The sequence below is a fragment of the Bombina bombina genome, chromosome 5 (assembly GCF_027579735.1).
Source record: "Bombina bombina isolate aBomBom1 chromosome 5, aBomBom1.pri, whole genome shotgun sequence".
In the NCBI taxonomy this organism is placed as follows: domain Eukaryota; kingdom Metazoa; phylum Chordata; class Amphibia; order Anura; family Bombinatoridae; genus Bombina; species Bombina bombina.
In genome coordinates, this window is record NC_069503.1 from 766,731,423 (window position 1) to 766,756,106 (window position 24,684).

The following is a 24,684-nucleotide window of genomic DNA, read 5'->3' on the forward strand; positions in this document are numbered from 1 at the left end:
TCTGAGCAGCTGCAGTATTTAAAAAAGCTGGTGCACTGAGAATATCTAGCTATGCTTCATATGCACGTGCAGAGAAAAATGTTAACACTGAAACAGTGATAGCATTTTTAGCAATACATGTATATTGCAAATATGTTTCTATTTAAAGATTTAATTCATCCATGTGCATTTAAATTTTGACCGGAATGTCCCTTTAAATCATAAAGTCCCTCTATTCAGCACTGCTAAATACATATACTTAAAATAAAATTGATGGGACAACAGATAAGTGCATTAGTCGACTTAAGAAGTTTCAAACAATTTTGAAAATCTTCATCCACAGAGAAATTTACTCAGACAGACACCAAAGAGCAGACATACTTGCTACAGAAGCAATGCTTACTGAAAAAAAGGCCTTTTGATGAAATGTTGCCATTTTCACGTACATATAATTACTGGAAAATGTACTATAAGGTAATAGTAGCGGGTTTGGCTAAAGTGAATAGCACCATCCACCACTGAAAAAGTTTCCCAAATCTCTACATTACAAGCCAGTAAAGGAAACATCCTTTTCCATTTAGTGGATGGTTTGAAAGAGAAGACCAGGATTGATTTACTCTCTGAAAATTATTTTAATAAGAGCCTCAGACTTAGCACAAGGTTTTAAAATCAAATCCAGTTGTTTAGAAATTTTTACTTTGATGATTTAGAGTCTTTCACACCATAAGTATATAAAACCACTTTAAATAAAGAACTAAGATGTTCAAGCTCAAATATGAAATAGCTAGACTCTGTGTCTTAATCAGAAAAAAAAAACTGTTGCTCATCATAAAAAACAATAAATAATATAATACCATGCCGAGGGGATGCCTCTTGCCTTTTATTTGATATTTTACATGCGGCTGCATGATTGTTCTGTGATGCTTCATAATTTTGAATTGAAGTTTTGAAGACAGTGATTGAGCCGGTCCTGGATTCTTATTTTATCAGTCTTGTGGATTCTCACCATCAGGTAAGCATACATTTTGTTTTCTTTCATAAGATGGTGAGAGTCCACGAGCCATCACATGTGGGATCTGTGACAGATCCCATGGTTTTGTCATAGAAGGCAGGTATGTGAGGAAAAGGATTCTGTCACATAGCTTGGTTACTTTAGGTTCCAGTCCAGGATTTGCAGCTGATCAGTTTCTCAGACACTGCAGCAGTACACAGGTGTGTAATCATGCTCCTATAAAGCCTGAAGTCTGAGTTAGTTCAGGGCCTTCACTTCCTCATTGCAGAAAATAGGAGCAGCTGCCTGCTGTTTGAAGCCCCTATACATTAAGGTAATCTTTTGCCTTTAACTTTGTTTGTTTTATGTTAGTTTTGTCAGTTCTAGACTTGCTGACTGACACCGTTGCTGTATGTTTAGTTAGTGCCTAGACGGCAGGATTTTGTTTTATATTTTGCTGCTGTTTTCATTTGAATTGCCTGTGATGTGCAAAATAAACAGGCAGACTCCCGCTTGATCTCCATTACTTTGTGTGTGAAAACTTATTCCCTAAAAGACTGTGTGGCAGTGTAAAGTCCCAAGGCAGGAAACAAAAGGAATCTTGTCACAGATCCTATAACCAAGCTGTAAAATCTACAAGCCCACCATGAAATAAGTAGGGAATAAAAGTTAAGGCAGGTAGAGGAAATTTCCTACCAAAAGCATCCTCAGAAGAGGCAAATGTGTCAAAATGGTAGAAATTGTTATAGGTATGAAAAGATGACCAAGTAGCTGCCTTGCACATCTGTTCAATGGAAGCTTAATTCCTAAAAACCCAAGAAGTGGCGACTACTCTTTTAGAATGAGAAATAATTAATTCAGGGGGAGACTTCCCCGCAACTATGTACGCTATGCAAATCAAAGCTTTAAGCCACACTGCGGCGGATGTGAAAAATGGATAAACAAGGAAGCGGAAATTCTGAATTCAGTATGCACTGACATGAGATCTAAGGAAGGAATACTGAGATGCACCAACAGGACTAGTGACAGCAACAACTGTAGCAGGCAAGTGACTCAGGCGGAAGATTTGCTATCACTGCCAATGTACTCCATCGGGTCTCACATCAGTTTGAGAACCCTGTTCAATTAATATGTAGATCAACACTAAGTTTCACGATCCTCCTTGCTGGAGGACAAAAAATAATTAAGGAATCATGGGAAACTGGGAGTGATTAAAGCTATGTCGTGATGGATGTTTTAACTCCTCCTGTAGGACTGGACTTTAATCCCACATGTGATGGCTCAAGAACTCTCACCATCTTATGAAAACAATCTCAATGTGTTTACTGTCCCTTAAAAGTTATTTTTTTAGAAATATATTTACATAGTGCATACCAGTAATTAGCACTGCATTGGAAATATTGTTACAAAATGCATGTTCTGAAAAGATTTTACATTGTTTTACATGGTCCGTGTTCTGTATCCTGCAATGGATAAAAACAACAAAGTTCTTAACTTTAAATTGCTGAAAAAGAGAGCAAAAGAATTAATGAAAGTAAATTGTTTTACAGTAGAACAATTTGTGTAACTTATTTATTATGCAGAAAAAAACATAATAGAAATAAATTAAGATACTATTGAACACAAATGAAAATGGTCAATGAAAAACATTTATTAAAATTAAACAACTGTGTGACGTCTCAGACATCTTTAAATTTCTTCCTCAGTATTTCACATAAGATGGTGGCCCAGCCACTTCTCCGTCAGTCAAGTAAAATTAAACACAAGAACATCTTGTAATACTCAAGAACAAAATTAACAATGTTGTTCGGAACAGAACATTCTTCTGCTAGAGTTTATTTTGTTTGTGACAACTTGCTTTTTACACTTTCATCTCTACAAAACTTTTTTGTTAACTATAATACAACAAAACCCAATATTTTCAACTTATCCTGACAGTCTTGAGCCGCCCAAATATCAAGAAGAATCTAAAAGGTTCATCAATTTCAACGGAAGGTAGTGATATCTTTATTCAGAGGTACCTGAGTATTGCTGTAGTTCTGATCAAATGAAAAACCATAAACAGTTTCTTCAACATTGACAAAAGCTACTGTGGGTTCATGTGGCATAAAACCCACTCCCATGTTTTAAATATTTTTCAAACAATACTGATGTCTGTATTTTTTTTAAATAAATTGACTAGCAAAAATAAAGTCATAATAACAGTTTGTACATTAGGAGACGTCATCGAAAAACATTGGATATGCCACACTGCCAGTCATTTGACTGCTCCTGAACAACCTCTTCCAGATTAAGAGTTTGAGTGATGTCTTGTCCACCTTCATCTGGATGCATTGAAACTTCCTCTATAAGATCTGTGAAGAATGAATGAAACTGTTTTACTTTGGTATTAAGACAGGTACAAGATTCTGCATCAGCTAAGGAGAATATCCCTGATGACAGTTCAAATTATTTGTTATTTTAATAACATACTATCAAAAATGTACTTACGCCTGCACAGGTCAAGTTAAGAATGATATAGGGTATCCAGCTTGTACTGACAATCCTTGTGAGTATCTTTTATTTTAGGATTGATTACAGCTATGGTGATTCTAAAGCTAATATTTATGGTCTTACTCAATTACACAAAAGGGCAGAAATCACTGTGCTACCTTTTGAACATACTGTAACTGACACGGTCAATCAGAAGTTACAAGCAAAAGTACCTCACTACCTAGGTTCTTTTTCAAAAATAGCTCAAAATTATGGGGAGGCAAAAAGTGAGCTTAAAATCCTCCACTAAGCACAAAATGTAGGAAAATAACTCATCGTATAGTTCATTAACAAATCTAGACAAGTCAGAAGGCTTGCTTTTACCACAGAAAACCTCTAAATACACTGTTTCTAAGCTAAATAGCTGTCCTGGGGTTCTGAATCACCGTACACTAAGCCTAGCTAAGCTTCAAAGCTTTGTATACAGCAATGCTATGACGTAAAGGGAAGTCTGCCTAAAAGTAGGCTGAAGTAAAAAAAGTGAGTCATTGGTAATCTCATTTGCATATCTTACCCAGAATCCTTTGCTGTACTGGAAACAGTGTATTCAGAGGTTTTCTGTGGGAAAAGCAAGTCGTCTGACTTGTCTAGATTTGTTAATGAACTACACAATGAGTTAATTTCTCTAAAAAATTGTTTAAATACTTGATTGAAAAGCCTGGGGGAGGAAGATTTTGGAATCTCCAATGAACGCATACATTCAGGAATGTTCCATAATAATTTTAATTTTATATCCAAACACACCACAAAAGTCTATTATATATATTTATAAATGTATGTAGCATTTGTCTAATTACTAAGGACCTCACATAAAGCATTAGTAATTAGGAGATTCCTATACAAGTGAAATGTATAGATTCATTTATACTTAACCATTAATATACGTCTAAATATAAATTTTAGACCAGCTATAACTCACATATTCCTACAGACTCTATTTTAAAGTAATATATTTTGATTAGCACAAATAAATAGCTCATAAGATCACTTTTAGATACCACATACGGCAAATAATTTTTTAGTAACAATCTGTTGGCCCAGGCTTAGCTATACATGCACAGAATGGTCAGGCCAAAAATCTTAAAGGGACAGTAAACTTAAAAAATAATGTAACATAATTCTGCACTATGTGCAGAATCATGTAACATTATCTTAGTGACACCTTAAAATACAAGAGATTTACCCCCTCAAAGGTATACTTACCTTCCGTTCCTCGTCAGTTTTTACTTGATTTTTTTTCTTCTTCTCAAAAGCGCGCATAATCACAGCGAGATCCTGTGCTGTGTAAATCTGGGAGCGCTACATTTAGTTCTATGCTAAATCGGGCATGCTGTAATTACATAGCAAACCCGTGAGGCAGTTTTGAGAAGGAAAAAAAAAACAGAATAGGCTGGCAAGAAATGGAGGGTAAGTATAGTGTGTGTGTGTGTGTGTGGGGAAAATCTCTTAATAGCTTTCGTTTTTTAAGGTGTCTCTAGGATAATGTTACATAATTCTGCACATAGTGCAAAAATGATGTAACATATTTTACGTTTACTGTCCTTTTAATGCACATGCAGACGAAAAACACAGGGCCAGATTACAAGTGGCACGCAAAAAAATGTTTCCCTCTAGCGCTGTGTTCAAGAATTTTTTTTGGTGTGGCCGGGTTTGCGCCAATATTACAAGTTGAAATTAAAAGTTATTGTGTGAACAAAAGACTGAGGCAGGCTAACTTCAGATATTGAGACTGCGCTAATATCTGCTCATAGACTTTTATGGGGCGTGCTGGAAAAAAAAAGTTATTGCTTGGGTGCTAACCCAACACTGCACTCAACCCGGAGGTGCTTTAGGAATATCTTAAATTCCTATGTTCTTCATATAGAAGAAAATTTTCTTTTTATTTTAAATATATATTTATATATATATATATATATATATATATATATATATATATATATATATATATATATATATATATATATATATATATATTTATATTGCAAAATATATATCTATACCTATATATAAATATATACACATACACACACACACACAGATATATATATATATGTTTAAAAATATATATTTTTTAAGTTAAGAACATTGGAATGTACCTATGCTTCATTTGGCATTGAGTTTACATCACGTGAACAATAAAACATTTAAGATACAACAACACATAACCTGTAACTCTTTTGACCTGTAGAGGGTGTTATAAACAATACATAGGACAAACTACAAGAGCCCTTAAGGATAATTTTTTGGAGCACTTGCGTGCCATAGAAGATCCTGAGTCCAGTACTCCCATATCCCTACACTTCAAGAGAGAACATAATTCTGATAGTTCTCTGTTGAATTTTCAGGGTGTCCAGCAGATACCCAGATACCCCAGAAGGGGCAATAGAGGAGATGTTCTAAGTAAAAGAGAAGTCTTCTGAATTTTTCAGCTTGACACCCAAATGCCAACAGATTTGAATTTGAATTGGGATGTAAAACTGTATGTTAATTATGATTAACTATGATGGGCATTTGTCATTGTATTTATGATCTTAACCTTCATATATATGCTAGATTAATAATAATCTAGAATAAAAAATGGCTAAATTGATATAGACATACATTAATTTGATGTTCTCTACTTGCTATTTAGAGTACCGTTGTGCCATTAATATAGATGTGTTAACTGTAGGAATTATTTATGTCTAACAAGTTGTATATAAAAATTCTAGAATGTAAACTAATGAACCAGTAAAGATGCATATTATATTAGTGCTTTTCCTTTAAATTAACCACTTGCTCTTTCCAGTCCAGCTCTACTTATAATGCAGATTTACCAATTGTGTGTTAGAGGGAGGAGTTACTTGTATATAAAAGAGCTTTGCATGGGAAAGTTATGTTTGTGACAACAAAACGCGTTTGACCATATTTGCTGCTTGCCACTTCAGTATGTACGTTGTTACCGTTTTGGTATAATAAACTATGCTATTTTGTTTTTATCTACCTGGATTTCTGTTTCATTTGGGCTGAGTGCGGTTGTTGCTGAACCTTAATACGAACCAAAGCCTGAACAAAACCATCAATCTCAGGAAGATTAGCAATCTTCATATGAAAAAAAAACAAAGAGCAGAAATCTGCCCCTTCAAAGAACTAGCCGATAGGCCCTTATCCAGTATATCCTGTAGGAACTGCGAAATTCTAGGAATTTTAAAAGAATGCCAAGAACAACCATGATCCACACACCAAGAAATAAAGGTTTTCCAAACCTTATCATACATTTTCTTCTTCAAAGGCTTAAAAGCCTGAATCAAAGTCTTGATCACACAATCAGAAAAACCTATATGTCCAAGAACTAACCATTCAATGTCCAAGCCATCAAGCTTAGAAATTTGAGAGCCAGATGGAAAAACAAACTTTGAAACAGGAGATCTGGCCAAAGTGGGCAACTGGACATCTGAACCAGATCTACATACCAAACCATGTGAGCCCAAGCTAGAGCACTCTGAATTACTGATGATTCCTCTTACCTGATCTTGGAAATTACTCTAAAAGTCTAGATTTAGAAACCATATCAGCAGACCAAGATTTAAACCATAAAGCTCTTCTAGAAAGCACTGTCAAATATATACATTTGGCCTTAATCTTAATAATGTCAGATAAAGCATCACAGATAAATTAGTTAGCACATTTAAGCAATCCTTAAAGGTTAAAACAAATCTTCACTAGCAGAATCATCAGAAAACTGCTCAGACAGACTATTCAACCAAATAGAAGACGCAGCAGCAACGTCTATGGAAGATCACTATTAAAAGCAGATAATGGATACAATTTCTTAAACCTTGCAGAAAGATAAATGGGATTACCTGTTTTATACTATGTCCTAGAAATTATCTCAGAGATAAAATCAGTGACAGGAAAAACCTCAGGCGTTTTAACCAAAGGCTTAAGCATATAATCTAAACGATTAGAAGTTTTATCCTCAGCCACCGTAGGATTCTGAACCTCTAAAGTAAGTAAAACTTCCTTTAAAAGAGAACGTAAATGTTAAACTTAAAATGAAAAAAAAAAAGAGTAAGTCTCTGGTTCATGATCAGAGGAAGACCCGTGATCATCAGAAAAAAACTCTCCTTCTAAAGAAACATCAGCAGAAACATCAGCTACAGGAGGTTTAAAACTAGTAGAATACAAATTTATAACTAACCTTTTATGCTTGATTAAAGGGACAGTCTAGTCAAAATTAAACTTTCATGATTCAGATAGGGCATGCAATTTTAAACAACTTTCCTATTGACTTCTATCATTAAATTTGCTTTGTTCCCTTGGTGGTATTTTTGAAAAGATAAACCTAGGTAGGCTCAAACTGATTTCTAAACTGTTGAAAACCGCCTCTTAGCTCAGAGCATTTTTCACAGTTAGACAGTACTAGTTCATGTGTGTCATATAGATAGCATTGTGCTCACTCCCATGGAGTTATTTAGGATTCTGCACTGATTGGCTAAGCTGCATGTCCATCAAAAGCACTGAAAAAAGGGGGCAGTCTGAAGAGGCTTAGATACAATGTAATCACAGAGGTAAAACATATATTAATATAACTGTGTTGGTTATGCAAAACTGGAGAATGTGTTATAGAGAATGTGTTATAAAGGGATTATCTATCTTTTTAAACAATACAAATTTTGGTGTAGACTGTCCCTTTAAAAACTTCCAACATTTCAAGCACAGCTGAACTGATAAAATCCTTCATACCTGGTGTGAAATCAGTGGCACTTTCCTGTAAAGAACAAAGAGAGGGAGCAGTAAAACCCTATAGAAGCAAAGAACAGCATTAGAACTATATGAATGCATCAAAACATAAAGGCATGTTATGCATATATGCTGGAAAAGATACATCAGCCTGTTTACAAAAAACACACTTAACACTGGTATGAAAGTGTTCAGAGGGCCCAGCTTCTAAGGGAATTTTAGGAACAAAAACAGAAGGCTCCATTTTTTCAGCAAATTACAAAAGTAGAAAATGCATAAATAAGAGTAATAAAATCCCCACAAAAAGACCTCTTGAGGAAAGGCAAACTTACCCCCTCCAAAAGTTGATCTTTAAAAAACCTACTAGGCCAGGCGCACTAAAAATACTGAAGGTAACAAACAAACTTTACATCTCATGACATGATATTGCACTAACAGATAGGGAGCGGGTGCTAAACCCGAAGCCAAATAAAGAAAAAAGCATGCCAAAATCCATTGTGCGCATACCTGAGGGCTTACGTGTGCTAGCCTGATGCACGCAGACCTAAAGATCGACTTGTGGGATGAATAACCAAAGCGTGCAAAAAATCTGATGCACAAACCAAATGGCATATGAGTGCTATAACCACATGCATGGAAAAAAACTGGAATGCGCAAAAAAGAAGGCAAATATGCACTAAACCAACAAGCGTGAAAAAAACGAAAGAACGTACACACAAAAAAAAGCATGAAAAAATAAAAAGTATTTTCAAATTTAAAGGGGAATAACCTAAAAAAAGATTATGTCCCAGGGCTATATATAAGAATATATATATATATATATATATATATATATATATATATATGTATGTGTATATATATATATATATATATATATATATATATATATATATATATATATATATATATATACAGATGGCCCTCGTTTTACAACGGTTCAATTTACACCGTTTCAGAATAACAACCTTTTTTCCCAGTCATGTGACTGCTATTGAAAAGCATTGAGAAGCAGTGCATTGATTAAAATAGCCAGTAGGTGGAGCTGTCCGCTGGTGTTGCAGCAAAGCCAAGCAAGCTGAAATTAATCAGTTTAACCAGACCTGAGCTATCGAGCAGATTTCAAAGGAACAAGATCTTCCTGTCTATAAATCAGTCCAGTTTGGAATGCATAGAAAGAACTGTTTGCAGAAAAATGCAAGTGAAGTCTGTGTTGTGTGATTATTTTATTAGGTTTATAATGCTGTTAGCAAATGTTTTTGTTCATTTAACTTAGTTTAATTATATATTCTGTATTGTGTGATTATTTTATTACGTTTATAATGCTGTTTAGCATTTAAAGTCTTCATTTCAAAGCTTTAAAAATAATGTATTAGGTGTTACTTATGACAATTTTGAGAGGGGCCTGGAACCTATCTCCCTCACTTCCCTTTGACTTACATTATAAACTGGGTTTCAATTTACAACGGTTTCGATTTACAACCATTCCTTCTGGAACCTAACCCTGGCGTAAACTGAGGGCTACCTGTATGTATATATAATATATATATAATATATATATATATATATATATATATATATATAAATCAAATATCCAAAAAGGCTTACAGAGTGCCAAATAAGATACAAATATTACTTACCAAGACACTGGCAAAACCAGTAGAAAGCCAAACAGTGCTGAAACATATCAACAGAGGATATGAAATAGGAGTATACTGAAGACCCAGCAGGCAAAGGAGATGTCCCTGCATTACCCATTGAAGGTGTGTGAATAATTTCCCATGAGGTTAAAATGAGACACTTTACTTCGTACACATTCCTCTGAAAAGGTACTGCACTCTGAGGGGAAATGGGCTAAATTTAGCTGAAGAATCACATGTGCATATTCATTCTTCACCTTCCTCCAGTGAAAGCAAAGACAAGACTGAGGTACCAGTAAGGAGGGAGGGTTTTATAGAACTCTTGGGGTTTGGGAATCTTTGCCTCCTTCTAGTGTCAGGGAAGACTAATTCCCAGGAGTAATGGATAGTGCACTCTCACCACCTGTATAAAAGAAATAATTTTTAATAATTTATGTGTTTTAATGTGTATTTACTGAAAATATTTTACATTACAATGTTCTTCACAAAGTAGGAAATGTTCTTCACAAAGTAGGAAATGTTCTTAGTATTTAACTATACCTCTATATATTCATATAAATTTATAGGTATAGCTTTATATTTTACAAAAAATAATAATTATATATATACAGTATATATATATATATATATATATATATATATATATATATATATATATATATATATATATATATATATATGAAAATAAGCACTCACTGGACTTCAGTCAACTGTGACAACTGTGACAAAAGTGTGATTTTGTCACAGTTGACTGAAGTCCAAAACAAAATACTATGAACACTGCGCTATCCTCTAAACTATTGCTTGTAAAACTCAATGAACACTGTAAAAAGAATAAATTACAGGTAATGTATAAATATATAAAAATATATATATAAAAGTCCACAGGATATTATATATCCGAAAGCAGGCAGCAAGACAAGAAGAAGTCACAAATCCCCTATCCCCATGCACTTACTTTTAAAAACCTCATTCTGTATGAGGTAAGTAGTCACCATTCATAGAAAACACCCGTAATGGCAAAAAAATCCAGGTCCGAGGTGTAGTAAATCAGGAACACTGGTAAAGTTGATCAGCTGTGCTATAACTTAAGTGCTGTTTCGAGTCAACTGCTGCTGAGGGCAGAGCAGCAGTTAAAACTTATTTGAGAGTGAATCAGCAAGAAAAAGCGTACTGTGGAGACTCGAAACAGCACTTCAGTTATAGCACAGCTGATCAACTTTACCAGTGTTCCTGATTTACTACACCTCGGACCTGGATTTTTCAGCCATTACGGGTGTTTTCTATCCGCTAGAGTTTTGTCAGTAAAAAATTGCGGCTCTAAGACTCCTTTTTTTTCCAGCGCTCCCTTAAGACAACGCTGGTATTACAAGTTTTCTGAATGGCTGCGTTAGCCTCAGAAAAGTGAGCGTTGAGCATAATTTAGCTCCACTTCAACCCTCAATACCAGCGTTGCTTACGGTAGCGGTAAGCTGGAAAAACGTGCTCGTGCACGATATCCCCATAGGAAACAATGGGGCTGAGCTGGCTGAAAAAAAAAACCTAACACCTGCAAGTCTACACCTAACACCCTAACATGAACCCCGAGTCTAAGCACCCCTAACCTTACACTTATTAACACCTAATCTGCCGCCCCTGCTATCGCTGACACCTACATTATATTATTAACCCCTAATCTGCTGTCCCTAACATCGCCGACACCTTCATTATATTTATTAACCCCTAATCTGCTGTCCCTAACATCGCCGACACCTTCATTATATTTATTAACCCCTAATCTGCCGACTGGACATCACCGGTACTATAATAAATGTATTAACGCCTAAACCGCCGCACTCCCGCCTCGCAAACACTATAATAAATTATATTAACCCCTAATCTGCCCTCCCTAACATCGCCGCCACCTACCTACAATTATTAACCCCTAATCTCCCGCCCCCAATGTCGCCGCTACTATAATAAAGTTATTAACCATTAAACCTAAGTCTAACCCTAACACCCCCCTAAATTAAATATAATTTAAATAAAACTAACTAAAATTACTATCATTAAATAAATTAATCCTATTTAAAACTAAATACTTACCTATAAAATAAACCCTAATATAGCTACAATATAACTAATAGTTACATTGTAGCTATTTTAGGATTTATATTTATTTTACAGGCAACTTTGTATTTATTTTAACTAGGTACAATAGCTATTAAATAGTTAATAACTATTTAATAGCTACCTAGTTAAAATAATTACAAAATTACCTGTAAAATAAATCCTAACCTAAGTTACAAATACACCTAACACTACACTATCATTAAATTAATTAAATAAATTACCTACAATGATCTAAACTAAAATACAATTCAATAAACTAAACTATAATACAAAAAAAACAAACACTAAATTACAAAAAATCAAAAAATATTACAAGAATTTTAATCTAATTACACCTAATCTAAACCGCCTAATAAAATTAAAAAGCCAACCAAAATAATAAAATGCCCTGCCCTATACTAAATTACAAAGTAATCTGCTCTTTTACCAGCCCTTAAAAGGGCTTTTTGTGGGGCAGTGCCCCAAAGTAATCAGCTCTTTTACCTGTAAAAAAACCCAAATACAATCCCCCCCCAACATTACAACCCACCACCCACACACCCCTACTCTAAAACCCACCCTATCCCCCCTTAAAAAAACCTAACACTACCCCCCTGAAAATCACCCTACCTTGAGCCGTCTTCAGCCAGCCGGCCATCGATGGGACAGAAGAGCACATCCGGACCGGCAGAAGTCTTCATCCGATCGGGACAGAAGAGGTCCTCCAAGCGGCAGATGTCTTCATCCAAGCGGCATCTTCTATCTTCAATCAACCGGAGCGGAGCTGAGCCATCTGGAATTCAGCCGACGTGGAGCCATCCTCTTCTTCCGATGTCCTAACAGCGAATGAAGGTTCCTTTAAATGACGTCATCCAAGATGGCATCCCTCGAATTAAGGTAGGAAAAATCCGATTGGCTGATGTAATCAGCCAATCGGATTGAAGTTCAATCTGATTGGCTGATTGGATCAGCCAATAGAATGCGAGGTCAATTCTATTGGCTGATCCAATCGGATTGAACTTCAATCCGATTGGCTGATTACATCAGCCAATCGGATTTTACCTACCTTAATTCCGATTGGCTGATAGAATCCTATCAGCCAATCGGAATTCGAGGGATGCCATCTTGGATGACGTCACTTAAAGGAACCTTCATTCGCTGTTAGGACATCGGAAGAAGAGGATGACTCGGCGTCGGCTGGATTCAAGATGGCTCAGCTCCGCTCCGGTTGATTGAAGATAGAAGATGCCGCTTGGATGAAGACATCTGCCGCTTGGAGGACCTCTTCTGCCCCGATCGGATGAAGACAACTGCTGCTTGGAGGACCTCTTCTGCCCCGATCGGATGAAGACTTATGCTGGCCCAGATGTCCTCTTCTGTCTCATCGATGGCCAGCTGGCTGAAGACGGCTCAAGGTAGGGTAATCTTCAGGGGGGTAGTGTTAGGTTTTTTAAGGGGGGATCGGGTGGGTTTTAGAGTAGGGGTGTGTGGGTGGTGGGTTGTAATGTTGGGGGGGGGATTGTATTTGTTTTTTTTACAGGTAAAAGAGCTGATTACTTTGGGGCAATGCCCCGCAAAAAGCCCTTTTAAGGGCTGGTAAAAGAGCTTATTACTTTGTAATTTAGTGTAGGGCATTTTATTATTTTGGTGGGCTTTTTTATTTTATTAGGGGGTTTGGATTAGGTGTAATTAGATTAAAATTATTGTAATATTTTTTAATTTTTTGCAATTTAGTGTTTTTTTTTGTATTATAGTTTAGTTTATTGAATTGTATTTTAGTTTAGATAATTGTAGGTAATTTATTTAATTAATTTATTGATAGTGTAGTGTTAGGTGTATTTGTAACTTAGGTTAGGATTTATTTTACAGGTAATTTTGTAATTATTTTAACTAGGTAGCTATTAAATAGTTATTAACTATTTAATAGCTATTGTACCTAGTTAAAATAAATACAAAGTTGCCTGTAAAATAAATATAAATCCTAAAATAGCTACAATGTAACTATTAGTTATATTGTAGCTATATTAGGGTTTATTTTATAGGTAAGTATTTAGTTTTTAATGATAGTAATTTTAGTTCATTTTATTTAAATTATATTTAATTTAGGGGGGTGTTAGGGTTAGACCTAGGTTTAGGGGTTAATAACTTTATTATAGTAGCGGCGATGTTGGGGGCGGGAGATTAGGGGTTAATAATTGTAGGTAGGTGGCGGCGATGTTGGGGGGCAGATTAGGGGTTAATAAAATTTATTATAGTGTTTGCGAGGCGGGAGTGCGACGGTTTATGGGTTAATACATTTATTATAGTGGCGGCGATGTCTGTTCGGCAGATTAGGGGTTAATAAGTGTAGGTAGGTGGCGGCGACGTTGGGGGGGGGCAGATTAGGGGTTAATAAATATAATGTAGGTGTCGGCGATGTTAGGGACAGCAGATTAGGGGTTCATAGCTATAATATAGGTGGCGGTGATGTCCGGTTGGCAGATTAGGGGTTAAATAATTTTTAATATAGTGTTTGCGATGTGGGGGGCCCTCGGTTTAGGGGTTCATAGGTAGTTTATGGGTGTTAGTGTACTTTATAGCACTGTAGTTAAGAGCTTTATGTTCCGGCGTTAGCCCATAAAACTCTTAACTACTGACTTTTTGTTTGCGGTTGGAGTCTTGGCGGTAGAGGCTGTAACGCTCACTTCTTCCAAGACTCGTAATACCGGCGTTAGGCAAATCCCATAGAAAAGATAGGATACGCAATTGACTTAAGGGGATTTGCGGTAGCCTCGAGTCGCGGAAAAAAAGTGAGCGGTAGACCCTTTCCTGCCTGACTCTAAATACCAGCGGGCGTTAAAAAGCAGCGTTAGGACCCCTTAACGCTGCTTTTTAAGGCTAACACAGAACTCTAAATCTAGGCGTATGAATGGTGACTACTTACCTCATACAGATTGAGGTTTTTAAAAGTAAGTGCATGGGGATAGGGGATTTGTGACCCCACACTCTTTTTTGCTTATATTTGCTTACACCACGGAAGGAAGCGCTGACATACATTCTTTTTAAACACACACACATATATATATATATATATATATATATATATATATATATACACACACACACACACACAACACACAGAGAAAGTCCAGCACTCAATTACAAGCTCTCAGCTAAGATTAAAAGCAAAAAGGGAAAGGTTAGTTACCGCATTTGGCCAAATGGGACAAGCCCAGGTACCACGTCAGGTCCTTTCCAAAAACTTGGGTCCCTAAAACAGCCACACAATGCAAGCTCTTAATCCAAACAAACTGGGAACAAATGAAGGGTGCACAGGCTTATGTAATCACCCCAGACATATACAAAACACGGAAGGGGACTGCACTCTCAGACCGGACAGCAAAAATGGAAAGGTTAGTTACCGCATTTGGCCAAATGGGACACACTAATAAAAGCAAACAGATCACAGGTGATGATGGTTACCTTTAATAGCCATTCAAACCCCTTTGTGTCAACTTGTGTGCATGTTGTCAGGTCAAAATCACCAGGGTATAAACTTTTGATCAGGGTCATTTGGGTAGTTTTTGTTGTCATTATGATTTAAAAAGAGTAAACACAGTTGATTGATATTAAATGGCTTCAGCCAAACACTAACCTTGAGTGAAAGAAAAGTTTTTGTGTTATTATTCATATTCTCTGAAAAATGGCCAAGAAATCATAAATTCTGCCAGGGTATGTAAACTTATGAGCACAACTGTATATATATATATATATAATAAAAAGAACATTTCTTTCTATGTGAAGAACATTGGAATTTAGAGTATTCATAACTACCTTTTGGGTTTAGCTCACATACATGTGTGCTAAACCTTACAGGAGTTGTTATATTAACTCTTTGAGTGCTAAGGTGATTTAAGGGTTTTTTGAAAAAAAAATTTTTTAACTTTTGTATTTCTTTAAAAATAATGATGAAGCCTCTGAAGAAGAGGAGTAATCCGTGAAATGCGTAAGGCCACGCCCAGCTTATGCTACTAGGCAGTTCATGCTTTTGGAAGTACCACAAGGACATTTTCTTTGGCGTTCTGCACTCGCTGTAAATGTGTCACTCTTACTGCTTGACTGCCCTCATGAAAAGGAACAAGTGCAGATCAGTGAAACAGCAGAAGACAAACATCCCTTGAGAGGATCTTTCTGCTTAAGGAGCAAATTGTACATGGACGACGATAACCCAGTGTGGTCTCCATATTGAGTTTGAGGCTATTATGAGTAAGTAAGAACCCCTAGAGGAGCTCTACTCTGTACATTGTTTTATTACCACTGTAAAGTAAAGATACTCCACTATGAGAAGTACATGTGTGCGCTTCCTTTAATTTATATATAGGTATAGATATATATTTTTTTAAATGAATCCCATATATATATATATATATATTTATTTATATTTAAAAATGAAAAGAAGAGCATAGGAATGTTAAATATTCATAACTACCTTGAAGTTTAGCACTGTAGGTTGTGGTGTTATTAAAAGTTTACTTTTAGTGGTGTTTGCGCACAAGCAAACACTAAATAGTGCTCTACTTGTAATCTAGCCCTATGTGTTTAACTCCTTGGAAAGGGGTATATACAAAGAAACCAATAAGTATTAATGCAATAAAATGATTTAATGACTTATAGGATTTTATTATCCTATACAGATACCTCTTTAGATTGAGTGGCCTATAAACATTATCCAGTTACTGGAAACCATTATATTTTAAAACTGGCTAATTTTATTTATTTTTAAATAATTCTTTACTTGTTCGATTGTTTGTTTATGGAGAAAGAACTCATACATATTGCATGGCTAATTTATATATTATTTTAACTGTAAAATATCAATAATTATGTTTTAGGTAAATAAATATAAATAAATATAAAATATATGTCCTGTCACAAGTAAATGCAAAATTGTTAAGGGCATTAAATGCTCGGATAGGCTCCAAAGACTTATCTATTTCATTGTCCAGTTTTCTTTTGTAAATGATTAATATTTATTTTTCTGAAATCTGCCTCAAAAGCAATCTGATTAGATCTCTTATAGACAAAAAAATAAATATATATATATATTTAAAAAAATGTGTTAAGACAGCTAGGTACTTACCAGGATAAGCATGGCTACGCCTCATATGTAGCTTCATATTACATTTCTGTGAGAAGGTCATTGAGCAGTAATCACATTTATAAGGCTTTTCCCCAGTGTGTTTTTTCATATGCACCTGTAGTGCACTCTTCTGGTTAAAAGCTTTCTCACATAGCGTGCACTGAAACGGACGTTCACCTGTAAACAGATTATATCCTTAACATATAGTAAATCTAATACATACTATTTCAAGTTTCCCACTCAGCAGTTACATGTATATTTATTGGTATATTTTGAAAAACCCATACAGAGCTAGTGTTTGTTTACACCAATCTATAATTATCAAACGTGAATCGTGAAGAAATTATTTGATTTAATAATCTTATTAATACGCAGTTTTGGGCATTAGGATAGATAAGTCTAATTGTGTTTATAACAAGCAAAAAAAATATATAATTCCTTTATCAACAATATATTTTATATACTGCAAGTATATATCTTGTAGTGTGGTATTGTAAAAGACAAGGTGATTTAAAAGCATAGTTACTATTCATTATACAGTTTTATCCTTGGCATACTAAACACAGCAAGGATTACATAGAAATAATATCTTGGTAATAATAATCAGATTTGTTTTGGGTTTTTTTTATTACAAAAAAATAATTGGTGTACAATTTCCTGTCTGACAGAAACTCAACAGGTCTGCCTACAGAAAAAACATTCAAATATTAAGCTAGAAATGTGGTAAAAACAAATCAGATACCAAGACGTATCTGAGAATATTGCTACCTGGTTATATATAACACTTGTGCTCCCCATTAGGATAAACACTAAGTGCCGCACAGGGCAAAAGTAAAGCAGTACCATACTTCCTGTGTTTTATTATTGGGACAAAGGTTGTTTTAAGTAACAAATCCAATTTTAAGGCTTACAGACAGATAGGAACAGAGGTCACACCCTGTACGTAGTACAGGACATAAATAAATAAATTATGTGATAAAGAAAACTAATATTTTTACCACAATCCAGAGATTCTAGACAGGCGCATGTAAATAAGCCCTTAATGGGTTCAGACTTTAGCTGCAAAACCAATATTTCACAGCTCCTTCTAATGCTTGTACATGCAGTTATAATGCCGTTTTTAAGCACAGCATGGAAATATATAGGCAAAGAATTCTAATAAATAATCACAGCTGTGTGAAAATTAATTACTTTCTCCTTGTGTAACATTTTCATATAAGATGCTGATGTTGGATACAGAATATTTTAGATTTTAATATTTTGTTCTCCCCTTTTTCCCTAGATATCAAAGTTACCTATTTAATTTTGTTTCACTAAAGATAATTTGCGCCCTGTCTTATTATTCATTATTCATTTAATAAAAAGATTGCTAATGGTTAAGTATTGCCTATCCCTCCTCCTTGAATAAGGGTACTGCCTTTAGCCAAGTTCCAAAAAAGGTTATTTTTCTTAAAGGAACATTAAACCCAATTTTTTTTTCTTTTATGATTCAGATAGAGAATACAATTTTTAACAACATTCCAATTTACTTCTATTGCCTAATTTGCTTAATTCTTTAGAAATCCTTTGTTGAAGAAATAGCAATGCACATGGGTCAGCCAATCACACAAGACATCTATGTTCAGCCACCAATCAACAGCTTCTGAGCCTATCTAGATATGCTTTTCAGCAAAGGATATCAAGAGTAGGAAGCAAATTAGATAATTGAAGTAAATTAGAAAGTTGTTTAAAATTGCATGTTCTTTCTAAATCATGAAAGAAAAACTTTGGGTTTTATGTCCCTTTAAGTGATAATTCCACCCTAATAATGCTGCATCTTTCGGTGAGGTGGTGCACTTTAAATCTTAAGAAAATATATACATTTATACCATAGTGATCTAATACTACAAGCTGTCTTTATCTTGAAGCACAATGCATATGGTAAATAAGGTAATTTAAATTTAAAGTAATGCATGCACAATGTAAAATTGTCATAATGTCTCTGAAAATTGGTGCAATTATGTGAGAATTTACTACATCTAAGAAAAACCCCCCATATAAACTACCTGTATGAGAATACCTCAAAGAATTTTTTTCAGCATAACTACATTTATTAGAATGATGAAAGCTCAAGGGAATTGTTATTGTATTAAGCTTGTGCATTTATTTGGAGAAAAGAGTTATGTATACACCATTCTCGGCTCTTCTAAAACAGAAAAATATACAGAAACAAACACATTTTGCAATGTTCATTCTAAATACAGAAGGAAAGCATTTTTTTCCAGAATAACCCACATTATCTGTAGAATAGTATCACAAAATCAAGGGTAAAATATGACATTCAGCATAGCCATATACAACTACATTTAAATAGAAACAGGCTTAATGTTGACTATTGTATTGCTTAACTGACATTTAAACTATTGTACTAATAATCAACAATGTTGTCTGCATACATTTTATATATTTTCTCCCATATAAGGCTGTTTGTTCCTGATACCATCTCAGCTGTTGTATTTCAATTGGTGTGAATGAGTAGAGCGCTGGAACTATGAAAGATCCCAAACACCCTATTAATATAAGATCCTTTGGTCTTATAAATTGGATTGTCTAGATAGGAGAGTGTATAGGGGCGTTGTTTCCAGCTTAAGGGATCGTACGCATCTTTGTGACCTTGTATAGTGATTATATATATATATAATTGTGTTTAAAAGTGAAATTTAAAGTGACACTATTTTATTAGTTTAAGTATATTTAGAAATTATATGTCTAAAAGTGATTAAATTAGGACTGAATTCTCTCTATACAATGTGTACTATGTGTATTGTGTTAATTAACTTTGTGAATTAAAAGTAAAAATTTTTTTTTAACATAAAACCGTGTTCTTGCGCTGTTTGAGTGTATATTACCCCTATATTAATCGGTGTAGATAAAAATGACAATATATAAAGTTAAGATGTATCATCCAGAATTACTTCCAATTTATTAAAAATATTTATAATATATTAAAGTACTGTTTAAAATTTAAAACTCATATATATGACATTTACAAGTTCCTCTAAAATCAACTGTGGCACGTCTCCCAAATACATAAAACAATATATATTATTAAACCTTGAGATGGTATGTGTATTTCGTGACAATTGCTGGGTTAAAAAACGTTATTTGCAGTACAATAACAATGTGGCTAGCTTAAAAAACCTTTTAAATAGTTACTTTGTTTGAGCTGACCTTTGATCTTTACTTAACATACATTTTTTACCACTTATCAACCTTTCAATTCAGGATATAATTAAAGCTTACAACCTTATCTTACTTTACAGTTATTAGTTTTGCAAATCAGTTCTGTAAAGTATATGCAGTTCTGGTTTTGTACAGTCCGTATTAAACAAACTTTTCTGTGTGAGACTGCTCTTAGTGCTTTGCACGCAGTCAGAGTCTTTATATATATCAACGTGTGGTAATGAAAATGAAACTTTTAGTACACACTATTTTGGGGGGTTTACTAGCTTTCTTGTATTGGTACTCACAGATCCTTTTGATCTCGCTGCTGTGTTTGTCAGATCGGCTTGTGAATTCTGACTGTAATCCTTCTAACTTTGCCGCCTCTGTTCGGCGTCTGACGTCACACTCCCCTCAAGGAGGATATTTTCCCAAGACACCGCTACTCGTATCTCTGTTAATAGCTCAAGTGAGAAATGTTAAAGATGGAACTGCACTTAGTGCTTTGCACGCAGTTCTTAAGGTGGATTTAGAAGGTAGTAATATAGAGATGGCAATGCCGATAGAAAAGTGCACAACCCGGGTTATGTATATGATTTTATACAGTTCTTCTTTGTAATAATACAATCTGTGTATAAGTCACCCAGCTCGACGCGTTTCGCTCTGTTCAGAGCTTTATCAAGAATTGTATTATTTATCAAGAATTACAGAACTGATTTGCAAAACTAATAACTGTAAAGTAAGATAAGGTTGTAAGCTTTAATTATATCCTGAATTGAAAGGTTGATAAGTGGTAAAAAATGTATGTTAAGCAAAGATCAAAGGTCAGCTCAAACAAAGTAACTATTTAAAAGGTTTTTTAAGCTAGCCACATTGTTATTGTACTGCAAATAACGTTTTTTAACCCAGCAATTGTCACGAAATACACATACCATCTCAAGGTTTAATAATATATATTGTTTTATGTATTTGGGAGACGTGCCACAGTTTATTTTAGAGGAACTTGTAAATGTCATATATATGAGTTTTAAATTTTAAACAGTACTTTAATATATTATAAATATTTTTAATAAATTGGAAGTAATTCTGGATGATACATCTTGACTTTATATATTGTCATTTTTACCTACACCGATTAATATAGGGGTAATATACACTCAAACAGCGCAAGAACACGGTTTTATGTTAAAAAATTTTTTTTACTTTTAATTCACAAAGTTAATTAACACAATACACATAGTACACATTGTATAGAGAGAATTCAGTCCTAATTTAATCACTTTTAGACATATAATTTCTAAATATACTTAAACTAATAAAATAGTGTCACTTTAAATTTCACTTTTAAACACAATTATATATATATATATATAATCACTATACAAGGTCACAAAGATACGTACGATCCCTTAAGCTGGAAACAACGCCCCTATACACTCTCCTATCTGTTGTATTTCAACACATGTCACTGAGAGACAGAAGGACAAAAACAAGATGCAATCAACTATAGACTTTTAAACTTAAAGTGAAGGTAAACTTTGATGAATTAAAAACAGGGGCACTTTCATTCATCAAAGTTTAAAAGGCAGCCGTTTTGATTAAAAATGTACCTTTGTTTTCTTCACAGCCAGAGCAGCTTCCCCCACCCGGAGATCCTCTCTTCACACGTCATCAATGACTAATCCATCTTCCTCCAATCACGACATGGCCTCAGACAATGGCCTCTAGTAATTAAGCTTCGTACTTACCTGCATTCGCCGGCCCCAATACACCCGCCTAAGTTCACCTAACCTCGCTGCCACGGACCTGAATACGCTCGCCAAATTTATCAATAAAGCTGTCAAAAAGCCGCGCACCAAGTACGGAGCGATGAGCAGCGGACTGTGATATTTATCAGTCATCGATCTCGCTGCTCTTCGGCTTTTTCCCAGCTTTATTGATACCCCTGTCACTAAGCACCCACACTATACTATACTATTATACCCCCTATACCGCCGCTCCCAGAGCCCCCCGCAACTAAATAAAGATTTTACCCCTATACCGCCGCTCCCGGAGCCCCCCGCAACTAAATAAAGATTTTACCCCCAATACCGCCGCTCCCGGACCCCACCGCAACTATAATAAATATGTTAACCCCTAAACCGCCGCTCCCGGACCCCGCCACAACTATAATAAATATATTAACCCCTAAACCGCCGCTCCCGTACCCGCCACAACTATAATATATTAACCCCTAAACCGCCGCTCCCGGATCCCGCCGCCACCTACATAATACCTATTAACCCCTAATCTGCCGTCCCCTATACCGCTGCCACCTATATTAAATTTATTAACCCCTATCCTGCCCCCCCTATACCGCCACCACCTACATTATATTTATTAACCCCTATACTGCCCCCCCTATACTGCCGCCAGCTATATTAAATTTATTAACCCCTATCCTGCCCCACCTACACCGCCGCCACTATATTAAACTTATTAACCCCTAAACCTAAGTCTAACCCTAACACCCCCCTAACTTAAATATTATTTAAATAAATCTAAATAAAAATTACTATTATTAACTAAATTATTCCTATTTAAAAATAAATACTTACCTATAAAATAAACCCTAAGATAGCTACAATATAACTAATAGTTATATTGTAGCTATTTTAGGATTTAATTTTATTTTACAGGCAACTTTGTATTTATTTTAACCAGGTACAATAGTTATTAAATAGTTATTAACTATTTAATAACTACCTAGCTAAAATACTTACAAAATTACCTGTAAAATAAATCCTAACCTAAGTTACAATTAAACCTAACACTACACTATCATTAAATTAATTAAATAAATTAACTACAATTACCTAAAATTAAATTCAATTTAAATAAACTAAACTATAGTACAAAAAAAACAAACACTAAATTACAGAAAATAAAAAAAGAATTACAAGAAGTTTAAACTAATTACACCTAATCTAAGCCCCCTAATAAAATAATAAAGCCCCCCAAAATAAAAAAATGCCCTACCCTATTCTAAATTACAAAGTAATCAGCTCTTTTACCAGCCCTTAAAAGGGCTTTTTGCGGGGCATTGCCCCAAAGTAATCAGCTCTTTTACCTGTAAAAAAAAATACAACTGCCCCAACATTAAAACCCACCCCCCACATACCCCTACTCTAACCCACCCAAACCTCCCTTAAAAAAACCTAACACTAACCCCCTGAAGATCACCCTACCTTGATCCGTCTTCACCCAGCCGGGCCGAATTCTTCATCCAAGCGGGGCAGAAGAGGTCCACCATCCGGTAGAAGTCTTCATCCAAGTGGCGTATTCTATCTTCATCCAACCGCGGCTCCATCTTGCAGACCTCCGACGCAGAACATCCTGCTGGCCCGACGACTACCCGACGAATGAAGGTTCCTTTAAGGGACGTCATCCAAGATGGCGTCCCTCGAATTCCGATTGGCTGATAGGATTCTATCAGACAATCGGAATTAAGGTAGGAAAAATCTGATTGGCTGATTCAATCAGCCAATCGGATTGAAGCTCAATCCGATTGGCTGATCCAATCAGACAGTCGGATTGATTTCGCATTGTATTGGCTGATCGGAACAGCCAATAGAATGCGAGGTCAATCCGATTGGCTGATATTTAAGTTAGGGGGTGTTAGACTTAGGTTTTGGGGTTAATAAGTTTAATATAGTGGCGGTGGTGTAGGGGGGGCAGGATAGGGGTTAATAAGTTTAAGATAGGTGGCGGCGGTATAGGGGGGCAGGATAGGGGTTAAAAAATGTAATATAGGTGGCGGCGGTATAGGGGTTAATAGGTATTATGTAGGTGGCATACAAAGAGAGAAGCGCTCTACCAGGAACGAACAACAGCTCAGTGGCTTGTTCTATGGCGATTTACCACCCGGAAGCAGCCTCTTTTAGACCAGTGTGCTTTTCACAGTAGAAAACTTTCCTGAAGTATATCAATCTGATCCTGCCAAGTAAGGTCAGTCCAGCCCCAAAATACCAGGCAATTCTCCTCTGAACAAGGAACATGACAACCCCAGACGATCATTTCGGCCTCCTATGGGCCTCGTCAGTGAGGTAAATCTGTATAGAATACAATAAAGAAGAAGGCGCCAACATAGTGTGAATCTGTATTAAAAGTTGTTCACTCCCCACACATAAATGGTACTTACGAGAAGTAAAGCACTTGAGAAGTGCTACAACGACTTTCTGGAGCATTAACAGCTGTCCAGGTAGCTGGTCTCTCGTCCTCAAAGTGTGCTCCTAGTACTGTGTACGGTCTGCAGCCATTTGCAGCTTGAACCCTTTCACCTGCTCCTTTCTCTCACTGTGTTTGTAATATGAGAGATGCCCAAACCAGGTGGGCTGGTGGCTATGATCGGATTTCAAGTGTTTGTTAAAATA

The 24,684-nt window shown here is 35.5% G+C and overlaps 1 protein-coding gene across 2 annotated transcripts in view; it reads right to left on the reverse strand.

Annotated features, from left to right (window-relative positions):
- Positions 1-2,597: 2,597 nt before the first annotated feature.
- Positions 2,598-24,684, reverse strand: part of ZNF236 (zinc finger protein 236) — a 680,094-nt gene continuing 658,007 nt past the window's right edge. For both annotated transcript variants that reach the window (XM_053714849.1, XM_053714848.1), the window contains exons 32-33: positions 17,072-17,248; positions 2,598-3,324 (exon numbers count right to left, since the gene is read on the reverse strand). In XM_053714849.1, coding sequence (XP_053570824.1) covers positions 3,194-3,324; positions 17,072-17,248 — 308 coding nt within the window. In that variant the 3' untranslated portion in view covers positions 2,598-3,193. The remainder of the gene's footprint in view (positions 3,325-17,071; positions 17,249-24,684) is intronic.